This window comes from Strongylocentrotus purpuratus, unplaced genomic scaffold (genome assembly GCF_000002235.5).
Source record: "Strongylocentrotus purpuratus isolate Spur 01 unplaced genomic scaffold, Spur_5.0 spur5_scaffold_13, whole genome shotgun sequence".
Lineage (NCBI taxonomy): Eukaryota > Metazoa > Echinodermata > Echinoidea > Camarodonta > Strongylocentrotidae > Strongylocentrotus > Strongylocentrotus purpuratus.
Window position 1 is genome coordinate 14,756,771 of NW_022145598.1, and position 13,751 is coordinate 14,770,521.

The 13,751-nt window shown below is 35.9% G+C and overlaps 1 protein-coding gene across 1 annotated transcript; it reads left to right on the top strand.

Moving 5' to 3' along the window:
• Window positions 1-12,751, top strand: LOC105444980 (deleted in malignant brain tumors 1 protein-like). The gene is made up of 7 exons (XM_030983552.1): window positions 1-58; window positions 5,028-5,252; window positions 5,730-5,810; window positions 8,859-9,140; window positions 9,768-9,974; window positions 11,418-11,514; window positions 12,034-12,751. The coding sequence occupies exons 1-7, from the start codon at window positions 1-3 to the stop codon at window positions 12,350-12,352; spliced, it is 1,269 nt and encodes a 422-aa protein (XP_030839412.1). The 3' UTR covers window positions 12,353-12,751.
• Window positions 12,752-13,751: the final 1,000 nt, after the last annotated feature.

The following is a 13,751-nucleotide window of genomic DNA, read 5'->3' on the forward strand; positions in this document are numbered from 1 at the left end:
ATGGTTTTATTTATCTTTGGAATACTGACTATTGTCGGAGCTACTGCTCGTGCTATCGGTAAGATTTTTGCCTAGATCTTCTTCGATAACATAGACTTTCGAGAAATCAACTCACGGTCAATTTCAATTCCCCTATTGTACATCCCATAGAATTCGAAGTAATTCACAGTTATGTTAGCTCATTTTCAAACGTCAAATCAATATACCAGTTCACGGTTAGCACATGTCCCAAATGACCCCGAATTTGCGCAGATCTTCAAAACATGAAGAGGTTCCACTATGTACATTTTGAAATAATCACTCCTACAGCGATGGAGGTGCTACGGTGCTATGTTTGCCCCTTTTCAAAGCATACTCCACCTGTGTATCATGGAGTGCACTGCTTGTGCATAAATGAATAATTATCACATATATTTCATGAGCACGTATCCAGTATTTTGTCTCCGTGTATTTCACAGTTTGGTCTGCAATGACCTTTACCTGCTCATGCTCGGACTGCAACTTCGAACTGGTTTATTGCACCTGCCTAAAGTTGATTTTCAAAAGTATTTGATGTTGTGTTTTAGGCCACTAATGTTGTGTTTAACGTTTTAAAATGATAACTTAGTTAATCAGTTATTTTACCCCCACGACCATTAGTAGCAACATAACCCTTGTTGCCTGTAAAAAGTGCTATTTGAAATAACTCAAAAATCCCACAGATCTTTAGACATTTACCATTTTTACTATAACAGTACAAGATGTTTTCCAATTTATTTTGTTAACATATATCCATTTTGCGACCCCGAATATATTTACTATTGCATGAACGTACCGTGTACAAAGTACATACGATTTCAATAACGTAGTAAGTTATTGCGTGTGTTAGCACGTTCCCATATATACTATCCCGTACAATCAGAAAATATATCGCGATGCACGCTTACATCTACATATCCCAAGGAAACCAATTTCCTATCCTTTTCCTCAAACCCCCCTGACAAAATCAGGGATCCCTAAATTAGGAAATATTTAATAATAATATAGACCAGTCGGTGACCTACTTTCCCCTTTTGGACGAGGCTCTAATTTTAATTGGGAAAAATGCCAAGTTCGGTGTATTAACCGTGACAAGTCCTTCGATTAGGTAGAGGGCAGTGAAAGTATGGCTGTAACCAAGGCGAAATTCATACTCCTATAATCGTACGGGTAGGTCTGTCTTTAGAGACAGACATTTTTATATTGACTGATTAATATATAGTAATACTAGTGGTAGTTAATAGTATGAAAATGATATCGGTAGTAGTAGCAGAAGTAAAAGTAGTAATTCTGGTATTATTATAGTAGTGGCAGAAGGAGTAATAGTAACAATAGTAATAGTAGTATTCATGGTAGTGGTCGTATTAGTAGTAGTGGTAGTAGTAGAAGTAGTAGTAGTAGTAGTAGTAGTAGTAGTAGTAGTAGTAGTAGTAGTAGTAGTAGCAGTAGTAGTAGTAGTAGTAGTAGGAGTAGAAGAAGTAGTAATAGTAGTAGTAGTAGTAATAGTAGTAGTAGTAACAGTAGTAGTAGTAGTAGTAGTAGTAGTAGTAGTAGTAGTAGTAGTAGTAGTAGTAGTAGTAGTAGTTGTAGTAGTACTAGTAGTAGTAGTAGTAGTAGTAGTAGTAGTAGTAGTAGTAGTAGTAGTAGTAGTAGTAGAAGTAGTAGTAGTAGTACTAGTAGAAGTAGTAGTAGTAGTAGTAGTAGTAGTAGTAGTAGAAGTAGTAGTAGTAGTAGTAGTAGTAGTAGTAGTAGTTGTAGTAGTTGTAGTAGTAGTAGTAGTAGTGGTAGTAGTAGTTGTAGTAGTTGTAGTAGTTGTAGTAGAAGTAGTAGTAGTAGTAGTAGAAGTAGTAGTAGTAGTAGAAGTAGTAGTAGTCGTGATAGGAGGAGAAGGAGGGAGAGGAAGAGGAGGAATGTGTAAAGTCTCGTGATGGTACTAGATAAGTACCCATGGGCGCCTGCATGGGCGTACAGGTAAATTTTCGACAGGGGGCGGGGGGGGGGGCTCTCCAAAAGGCCAACTACATGTAACACACAACATTTGAACAAGCAAAAATGGACCCCTTTTTCCCCTACAAGCTCGTTATCGACCAGTTAAGCGAGATTATTCAAAGTTGAGAGACGTCCATATTCTCGAGGAGAGGAACTGCACCAACATTCCTTATCGTGCTCCTTTACATGTTGATATGTTGTATGTAAAGCCCCATATACATCCAGATATTATTATGGACAGCCTAATATACAAAGGATTCTGTCCTCTTCAACTCGTATAAATGATACAAAAGGCATATGTTACGGCTATCTTACCTATACCACAGTGACTCTCCGCTAGACAATTATGGATTAAAGGTTTTAAACCTGACAGATTCGTCAGTGCTGATCGACCAATAGTTACCCCCCTCCACCCAGTATGGGGAGGGTAATTATAGATTTCAGTCCTTCTCTGGCACAATGCAGGTACTCTTCATAAACTGCTTTCACCTTTTCACTTGTCATTTACCTTGGTGGACGTTTATCCATTTGATTGGCCACATCCAGGTGTCTTTGGAATATGCAGGAGTACTAAACACAACAAGCTATGTCTATGGTATAGTTTCCTCTATTTTATGATCGTGTGTGTCTGGTAGTTTCCAAGTTTTGTGTTTATATTAGTAGACAGTCTGCTCTTCTCCCTCGTTGAATAATGTTTCACTTTGTTGTCGTATTTAGTTTTGTTTTATTTACTTCTTTGTCCTTGTTTCAGTTTGTTATCTTGGACGGGGGGGGGTGTGATTTGATCACCTATGGTTAATTTCACCAAAAATGCCTGTCTGGTTTCCTTCATCATCATTACGTCTTTCATACTTGGTATGATCACTTACCTCTGAAAATTTAGCATTTAGCCAATAAATAATGTTTTCATGAAGATGTTCAAAGGGAAAAGCATATATATAAACCATTCAAGGGTGAAATTTCGAGCCAGTTACTTTGATACATGCCCTGTTCCAGTGGACAGTTTGATAAGTTTGAAATTACCACCACTATTAGCGTTCAAATATGTAGTACATGTAGTGATTAAGAATACAGTTTTTGCGTATTGTTGTAACAGTGTGTACATTAGCATTTTGTACGACAATATGACAAGGTTCCTTAAACGGTGTATTACGGTACAGGCAAGTGTGTTCAACGATACCACTTCCTCTCATATATTCTACTTTATTTTTGCTGTTGACTGTTCGGTTGTTGAGGTTGAGTTTAGTACTTTATCTTCTTTACCTTTTGATTTCTTTTTTATCAAGGGGTACTCACATTTTCCATTATTAACCAACCGGTGAAGGTCATTCACAATCAAAAGCAAAATTAAAAAGCCGACCGAAGATATACGTGAATTCTTAGCTGAATAATCGTGATGAATCAATAACGAAATGTTGGGCAGAGTATTAAGATTCATCCGATATTTGATAAAAACTACATAGATCTGTTAATTTGGTTGGATTTAACGGGAGGAGTTTTATTATCTCCGTGAATCACTTCGAGTGCTTGGTACTTAGTCATATTTGCGTTACATCAACAGATTCTAGTTGTCGCTAACATGTAAGGTTTATACCATTAATCTATTGTGGCCCCTGAGCTATAAAAATAGATTAAAGCCACAACGGTCTGTTCGGTTTTTAGGGGGCAAATTATGCCCCTTTTATGCTATCTATTCGAATAATCCAAAGAGGAGATGATTGGTATTCTTAAATTGGCTCTACTTTGTCATTGCTAGTGTCCTGGATTTGTGTGACTTCTGCAACATCCATATTCAAGTAGTAAAGTTGGTCATCATACCATAAATATACATTACATTACACTTGGGAGCTGTGTCCATAATAATCCATTAATTCTTACTTTCATAGCCATGACTTATTTTCATAAATGTCAGAAGACATAATGGCAATTGACGGACGTTCTCAAGATAAACGTTATGTTTAATGTGTTAGTTCCGTTAGTTAATCCCCTTCTATTTTTCCTCTTCCCCTTCTCTCTTCAATTATTCGGATTTCTCCTTTAAGTTATTCATCATTTTGGGGGGAGGGGGTATTTAATAGTCTTTGGGGTTCGGTCCTTTTAAACCGTAACGTTGAACGCGCAAACCAATCATTCGTGATAACGTGCGACGTACGCTTGTCTAAATTTATAATTTTGTTGTTGCTGTTCATGGTGTAGTTATTGTTGTTGTTTTCCTTTGTTTGTTTGTTTGCTTTTCATCACATTTTCGGTCGCCAATTATGTCGCGTACATTACAAATATCATGGAATATACTCTGTCATGAATATTGTTTAGAAATATCACAAAGTGAATCCATACACTTCCAAAATGCTTGTATACAAGGAGCCGGAAACACTCTTTGACATGTCATCAAAATATACCATAGCAACGAGTGAACCCTTCCCGATCACTTGGTTTAACCGGAACAGTTAATAGCTATCAGGCGATCGTGGGAAACCCAATAATATTTTGTTGAAAGAAATGTATTATGATATAAGCCTGTAACAACTCATGGAGCTTATACAAAATATATTTGTTTTCCAAACACATTTGTATACATTATTTGTGTTACTCTGCTCGTTTGCGCTTTTTTTCCTTTGCCTACAGTTCTCTGTATCCGAACATATGAAGTTATTTCCAGACAAAGTTCAGAAATAACAACAAAGTTGTGATAACGTATGTTATCAAATCATTTTGTCTTTCTTCTCTTGGTTGTTGGGAAAGAAAATCGCCAATAGACGTGTAATCACATGAGTGTCAGAGTGAATGCGTGAATATCATCAACAATACAAATTAATACAAATGTCAGAATCATAAACCAAAAATATCACTCTCGTTATAGGACATGGTGTATCACTGTTGCACTTCCGTTGTAATCATATCATTTTTACTGCTACGCACGGTAATGTTAATTAACATATAATTAGCTTTCTAACATCAGTGAGAAAGTACAAGCAGAAATCAATCACCTATTATTGTTTTTTATCTTCATTTGATTCAAGATGTCCGTCTGGTCAACGGGTCCGCTCCAAACGAAGGTCGCGTCGAAATACGGCACACGGGCTCCTCCAATTGGTCAACAGTTTGCGGAACTTACTGGGATATTATCGACGTCATAGTCACGTGTCGACAGCTAGGCTTCCCAGGGGCCCATGCGTCTCTCAAGAGGTCAGAGTTCGGGCGAGGAGTAGGAAGGATATCGAGGACACTACTCTTTTGTCGAGGTGGTAGGTAAACGTTTGACCTATATTAAAATAGATCCGGTCATTAAAAATGTTCTCACGTTCACGGAAACAAGTGATTCTCCCTTATGAGATGTATAAACAACACTACTACAGCGAGAATCTTAGCAAAATAAAGACATCCATGACATTAGGTTTAGTCATATGATTCAAAAGATTCAAGTCACATTTGATTATTTCTTGTAACTGTGTAATAAGTTGATGTAGTAGATTTGTAACGGAAAGAGATATTTTTAATCTAGAAATTATGGTAAGCCTAAATAAATTATTGATGTTCTCGTAAACATAATGATCATGCAGATCCGCAGATACTAATACCACCTGCCTATACCAGCCAAAAAGAGAAAATCATTCAGTCATTTCCAATATTTAAAGAAGAAAACCCCATGAATCTTGACAATGTAGTTCATTTGTTTTGTTATAACGTTGTTTATTTTGATTTGTTTGTTTTTGTTGGGGTAGGTGAAAAAAGTTTGAACGCGTGTTCAAAGTCAACATCACTCATCTGCAGAGACGGACTGACGGCTGGTGCCGTTTGCCAAGGTATGAAAAGAAATATGGTGATGATCAACATCATCAACTTTATCATCCTTATCATTGTCATCCTAATCATTATCATCATCTTCCTTTGTATTAGTAGTAGTAGTAGTAGTAGTAGTAGTAGTAGTAGTAGTAGTAGTAGTAGTAGTAGTAGTAGTAGTAGTAGTTGTAGTAGTAGTAGTAGTAGTAGTAGTAGTAGTAGTAGTAGTAGTAGTAGTAGTAGAAGTAGTAGTAGTAGTAGTAGTAGTAGTAGTAGTAGTAGTAGTTGTAGTAGTAGTAGTAGTAGTAGTAGTAGTAGTAGTAGTAGTAGTAGTAGTTGTAGTAGTAGTAGTAGTAGTAGTAGTAGTAGTAGTAGTAGTAGTTGTAGTAGTTGTAGTAGTAGTAGTAGTAGTAGTTGTAGTAGTAGTAGTGGTAGTAGTAGTAGTAGTAGTAGTAGTAGTAGTTGTAGTAGTAGTAGTAGTAGTAGTAAATAGTAGTAGTAGTAGTAGTAATAGTAGTAGAATTATTATTATTAGTAGTAGTATGATAGTAGAAGTAGTAGTAGTAGTAGTAGTAGGAGTAGTAATAGTAGCAATAGTAGTAGTAGGCTAGTAGGCTAGTAGTAGTAGTAGTAGTAGTAGTAGTAATAGTATGCTAGTAGAAGTAGTAGTAGTAGTAGTCGTAGTAGTTGTAGTAGTAGTCGTAGTAGTAGTAGTAGTAGTAGTAGTAGTAGTAGTAGTAGTAGTAGTAGTAGTAGTAGTAGTAGTAGTAGTAATATGTTTTAGCACATTTTCCATAATTGTTTGAATTCGCTTCAATCGTTTAATGGGTTTTAAATGTATTAATGGAATGAATGAGATTTGAGTTAAATTGACATTGTGATGACAGTGTCTTTTGTTTCTACTTCATATATTCAGAATGATCACTTATTCAACTCATCCCATCACTTTACCTCCATGCTCCCTCCCCTCTCCCTGCTCCACGAAGCCATCTGCGCTTACCGGCATTTAAATCATACCCACATGTATGCATGTTAACACGTATAGTTAAATAAGCTTTGAAGCTCCCGATGATCCAATATCAACAAACTTGGCTCAATAAATCCGAAATGGATATAAAACATTCCATCATCACAATCCTATCCCGAATGCCATCATAAATCGGTTATTTTAGCAAGCTACCGGGATAATAGCTTCCTTTTCCCGGGTGAGTGAGGCTTATTAAGCTGTCCTTAACAATTGCAGGAAATTATTGATATATCAATCGCAGATGTGACAACGAGATTATTTCAGTTCGGAACTGAATTCAGTCTCGGTTTTGCATGATATAAAGTATAGGGTAAGGACTAGGGAAGTAGGTTTTAAACGTAACATGGAAAAGAGGCCCTGTCTAGTCATTCTGATAGTAGATGGATCAGTGCAATGTTGAATGAAATGTGAAAGGGGTACAACTGTCTCTAAAACACCTTCAAGTTACAAGCTTATTCATATATGTAAACTTTGATAAGCAAACATGGATTGATATCCCAAATCTTTAGATCAGGGTTCTGTTTTATAAAGACTTTCGATTGTATCAAATCAATCGCAACTTGACATGAATCTCAAATGCGTACTTATGAAATAGGCCTTGCGATTAATTTCAGGTTGCGATTGATCCGAATCGATCGTAAATTGTCACAAGAGGGGCCAAAAATGAATTGCTTACAAAGGAGCTGAAAAAATATTGCACACATGAAATATATGTAATACAAACGGACTGTCTCGTTATTAAAGACATGGAGAAATATAATCTTAGATGCGCTACGAACATGATGAATTTATCAAGTGGATTGGTCTTGAAAATTACTTAGGCGGTTAAGCAACGAGGTACCTCAAAAACTTGTGTTTAATTCATTGTGAGGGTTGTATTGTTTGCAATTCGATTTTATTGACATGTTTCACTTTCTCCCTTCATGTATTTACCTTGTGCGTGGCATCCATTATAACTTGCAAGAGCAAAGCGTAGTCTTCAATTGTTGTGTTAATTTTATAACAGCTAAAATGAAATACGATTTTAAAATTGAAACAAAGCTAAATTAGATTCAAGATCCAAAATCAATAGATTTTTTTTAAAAAACTACTATTTATCACTAGACCTTTTGGGGAATCCACCATCGTACGTCCTTCAGTGTGTTTCCTGGTCCCTTGTGACTTATTAGAAGTAGAGTAGAAGTAATGTAAAATACATGAAATGTGTGTATTTATAGACATGTGACGATTATGTGAGTGAACATCCCGTTTCCCGCATCCTGACCTTTCATTGTAACCCCTATTATAATTATATCAAGATGATTTTGTTTGTTCTCATCTGAGGGGGTAGATGTGCACCTTTGGTGAGGGGGTGAATCACTTCGACAGTGAATCACCGTAGCGGGATGTTTCCTCTACCTAATTAATTGCCACTGACAGTTTCAGTGTGTACATTGTGTCTGCGAGTAACGAAATAGTCTGTCTGGGCATTTGTACTGGTTTTAGAACAAGGAACATGATCTAAAATACTTACGAAACCTAAAGTCAAGGGCATTTTCAATACCCTTTAGACATCATGTTCAGAATACCGCAATGCGTACGTCATCGTGGTCAATGTCACGTTCGCACATTCCAACAGGTGATAGACAAGGCTATTGCATTTGCACTAGGTTGATTTTTCGAAATGCTTTGCGATCATGTTCTGGAAATCAAGATTTTTTTTTTGGCAATACTAGCGTCCACAATAGCCAACAATAGACTATGTTTTTGGATTCCTTTACAACCGATCTGCCGTGTATAGGTCTTTATTTCGGTTTACTTTTTATCATCAATGGGGTAGGAAGATGTTCCCGTTTCTGAGTAAGAATTTTTCGTTAAAACTGAACTGTGCCAGATAAGTCCAGATAAATTGTTTGTTTGAAAAAAATGTATCTCATCGCTGCCATCGTTATACAAATATTGGTCTTTTTTTTTTTTTTTGTATGTCCTTATGGTGCAGATGTTTTATGTAACCATCAAGAACTAACATTCTTTCAATTTTCTGATTTATTTTTATTGTTCTCAGAACCAGGCTACCTTGGTTGCTATGGCGACAAGACCCACGCACGAGCACTTGCAGACTTGGTCTACATCAGCAGGAACATGACAGTGATGCTGTGTATCAACCATTGTCGCGACCGGGGTTATCCTTATGCAGGGTTGGAGTACGGTGAAGAGTGCTACTGTGGAGCCGCGGGATCGAGTTACTCCCTCTACGGACGGTATTGGGATTCGGCCTGCCAGCATCCATGTACTGGGTATTCGAATGAGAGATGCGGAGGGATAGGACGAATTGCAGTTTATATAAGTGAGTGACATACCATTCAATTATATTAAGTTCTTTTTCAACCTACACCTACTTTAGATGACTTATATCCGATTTTGAAAATATCGACAATGCCAGTCCCGTTTATTTAATCAATTCAATACCTTTTGTTTGGACTTTTGTTCTTATTATTACAATTAACCTGAGGGTTTCGGGAAGGCAGGGTGACTTATTTCCGTCTTGAATTAGCATGACGAGTTCTATCACCATACTTTCAAAGTGTATCTTTGAACGTTATTGCTCTGTTAAACGGAATTGGTAATACCGAGTGATATCAACTGAAACTGCTTTCATAACTAGTAAAAAATCCTCCAGATTTAGGCTCTAGAAAGTAGTAATAATGATTTGACTAATCTATGGTCACTCTTAAGTGGAAATGGAATTTCTGTAAAGTCATGAAGTTGTTTTAATGCAACACAAACGTTGTATTGTACATATATCGTCGTTTTGAAGGTAGAAGGGCATTCATTCTTGTTAAAGTTAAAGTTCACTCTCAAACAGACGATATAATAATAATACATGCATTTGTTTTGAAGGTATAAATAATTATGCAATTCTGTTTATTACGACTTCATCTCTCTTTATTTTGTTTGTTTGCTCATTTATCAGCAAATGCAACAGAAACGGTAGATACAACAACGTTGCCACCACCAGTGTCAAATACTACTTTATCGATAAATACCATGACAACACTATCAATTTTTCCGAAAACAACGAAGACGAAAAGAAGCAACGAGACATCATATCTTACGACTAGAACACCAGACGTACAGACAAAGATGATCAACGGAACCAATTTTAATGCACATACATCCAGTAAGTACTCGATTCTGATTGGACAAGAGTTGTGAGCAAGAGTAAATGAAGTCAGTAGTGACCAATCATGACCCTTTTTATAGAAAAGTTGGACTTGCATTCAAACATGACTTCGTAATTGCAAATTATTTGGAAGGTATCATGAAACTAGTGGGTCAATAATAAACAGAATTGGGAGACAAAATATTATGAAAAATGTCATTATATTTAGATCATGTTGCAAAGAAACATTGTAGTGAAGCAATTGAAGAAATATTTAACTAAAAAATTGGCCTTGTCTTTGATGTTTCCAATTATTTAACTATTTCATATAATTTAATGTTAAGAAATAGGGTAATGAATACAATAGAAAAAAAGAAATACAAATATTTTTTTTAAAGGTAGCACCTTTTTTCCCCCGGTTAAATATATGTTTGTCCGTCGGTGATTTAATCCACTAATTACAGAGCAAAGTCGTACTCAGTCTACATACCAACCTAATTAGAACTTGGTATTTCCCCTACTGACGATCAAAATAGAAGCCTTTGTTTTATGGCTTCCAGACAATCTCAGATGCCCCGTTTATATATATACATATTAGTAGTTCCGTTTGTGCCATTAAATTCCCGTTACTGCCGTTATATACAATGATGTATAAAATGTAAGATGAATATCAAAGCTTGTTCTCCGGCTTGTTCAGTGATGATATCCGCAATTAATTAGCACTCTGAACGTGATCATGGGAAGCTTACGTACGTCCTCCAGGCGGGCGACCCCTTGTAGAATGCTTGCTGAATGGACACATGGCCCTTTTTAAAGAGTAGAATGTAACATTATGAAACATTATGATATAGTTATGATGTTTGTTTTGGAATACCACCAACAAGTAGATAAGATTGAAGGAGAGTTTGATTTTTGCAAACTGGGCCCCATTTCACAAAAATAGTCATCAATGATAAATGACAGCTTTTGTTATAAGCTAGTGAAATCCTTGCTTCTGATTGGATATCAGCAGATTTGTCACATATTTCTGTCGTTTGTCATTGACGAAAGGCTTTGTGAAACGGGTACCTGGTGTGTGAACTCATCCCCATTCAGCCACTGTTTACTTCTCGAACATGTGTCTAATTAAAATGTATGTGATGAAATGAGATGTAGTTTCTGAAAAATTTAATAAAACTAAATAAAACTTTCGTATGAGAATAAACATCATCAAATTAATCATGAATAATGACATATTGCAAGATCAGAGTCAAATGAGAATCATACAATTTCCTGAGAAGAAAGGAAATTACACAAAGTTAACTTTTTTATATTAGTTTTTCAAAAGAGTTATGATTAGTGGTGTTCCTACTCGATTCATGCGAGTGTAGTTTTGCATGTGATATCCCAACTGCCTTAACATTATTGACGGCGTACATGCTTCAGCTTTTATCATTTTCTTTCTCTCTTTACTCACTTTAGATGATGAAATGAAATACTTAGCCGTCATAATGGGAAGTCTCCTGACAGTCGGAATTGTCGTTATTTCATTTATTCTCGTCTGGAATTTTAAACTAAGGTAAGGAACAATTCCATTCAACTGTATAGGAAGGCGATATTCTTTGATTGAATGAAAATTACTACTATTAGCCAATTACGTCAGCAAGGAGATTACGTTCTATTTATAGAGCTAATTGGCAAAAAAAACATACCAAGTTTCCTTCGAAGTTTTTTTCATTTTTGTTGGTAGACAAAAAAAAATAAAATCTGGCAGCGTTTGAATGACAACGGAGACATAATAACGCTATGTCATAACAAATATTTGTTTTTACCTGCTTACTGTTTTCATCTACGTAGTTTTTTTTTTTTCTTCTCTTGGACTACATAATATGCCAAGTATAGAAGGTAGTAGTAAATACGACATTACTACGAAAGTAATTGTTTCTAAAAATAAATCATGATGTTATATGAATTGACGTCATATATCAATTATGCCAATTCGAAACAAGTATCGAGTTCCTTTTTCTTTAATCGTGACCATAAATTACATAATATCTGGCTAAACCTTCTTTTTTCTGTTGATTGTGTCCTTGTCTAGATCCCGGATGCGAGCTATCCAGGACAGCCCACTAAACTCGACCGATCGAGGAAACAACTCGTCCTACGACCAAGAAGATAAAAAAGTCCAGCTCGTCTACTCCGATCTCCTCACGACCGATCTGACCAATAACCATTACGAATCATTAATTACTTCCGGGGCAGTTGAAGAGGAACCGCCCGTTGTGGCGAGGTCCAGTGAACCGGTGGTCGCAGTGGATAAAAGACCGAGAAGACACACAAGTATACAACCTAGGATTCCGACCTATTTTCCTCAGCCGGATTTATATGAAAATTATAGATATTCCTACATGCAATGATAGATATGATGGTGTATTATAAACACTTTGATTACTAAACATTCTGAAATTCATTCTAAGAGGAAATCCTGTATTATGTGAAAGTGTAAAGTATTAACCACGTTGTATTTTTAGATTTGCAATATAATGTACATCAAACATATTTTGTAAACTTATGAACATTTATATCTCTTTTTTACCATTATATTTGTGGGAAATAGATTCTTAGAAATCCCTTGTAACATTACCATAATCATTTAAGACATGCAGCACAATAAATGTAGCCGTAAACGTTTACAATGTTTGAGGAACCGTAATGTTCTGTTTCATTTATGGTTACCAAACAGTTTATTCTACTTCTTCTTGTATATCTAATTTTGCGCGAGTTTCGCTTGTTTAACCTCTCTCTCTCTCCCTCGATTCTCTCTCTCTCTCCCTCTCTCTCTCTCTCTCTCTCTCTCTCTCTCTCTCTCTCCCTCTCATTCTCTTGTTCTCTCACTCATTCTTCTTTTTCAATCTTACTTTCTTAATTTATTTTTTGTTTTGTTTCTTCCATTCTTTATCGTTTGCTTTCTTTCTTCCTTCCTTTGTCAATGTTTGTGTTTGTTCCTCATGCTGTAGTGAGGAAAGAGGTTGAGGGGGGGGGGGCATTCTTACAACATTTTGGTAAACTGTGTAGTACCAAGACTGTCGTTTGATCTAACTGCAGTGTGTCAATCTTACTTGCTCTCTACCCTAATTAGTTATGTTGTGTTCTCTTGTCGTCTTAAAATACCACATAAATAAGTAGATATCTCCTTGCCTACTTCAAAGCTTTTGAATGAGCCTGTACTATGGTAATACAGAGTCATGTTACAGTCGTAAACAGTTTTCTCAATACTCCTGGACAAATATAGAAGTTTAGTCAAAGTCACCAGTGTATCTTTACAAAACTGCAAGATCCCTGGAATCCTTACATGACTATCACATGCCTCATTCCTCCAAGAAGTCGATGGATTATAGTATTTGCCACAAGGCAATATTTCTTGTAATCGCCCTCACCCAATGTCCTCCAGCGTGATTAGGAGTTATACCCTCATTACTCATACAAATTGCGTTGAGTATAAATCATGCAAATATATATATATGATATTTGTATCCGATGATAAGTACACGTATTGACATTGTACGACGCAATACATGATGAAGAAGAGCAAAATCCAGCAGTTTTTTATATTTATTATTATTATTATTATTATTATTATTATTGTTATCATCATTAGTATTATTATTACAATTATTGTTGTTATTATTGTCATTATTTTTGTTACAACCCTCATTTGTGTAAGAATGTTAATATATATATATCATATAAATTACCTTGATTTATAAAGGTTGACTATCCATTTTTTATAATTACTCAGTGTTTATGAAAATTACA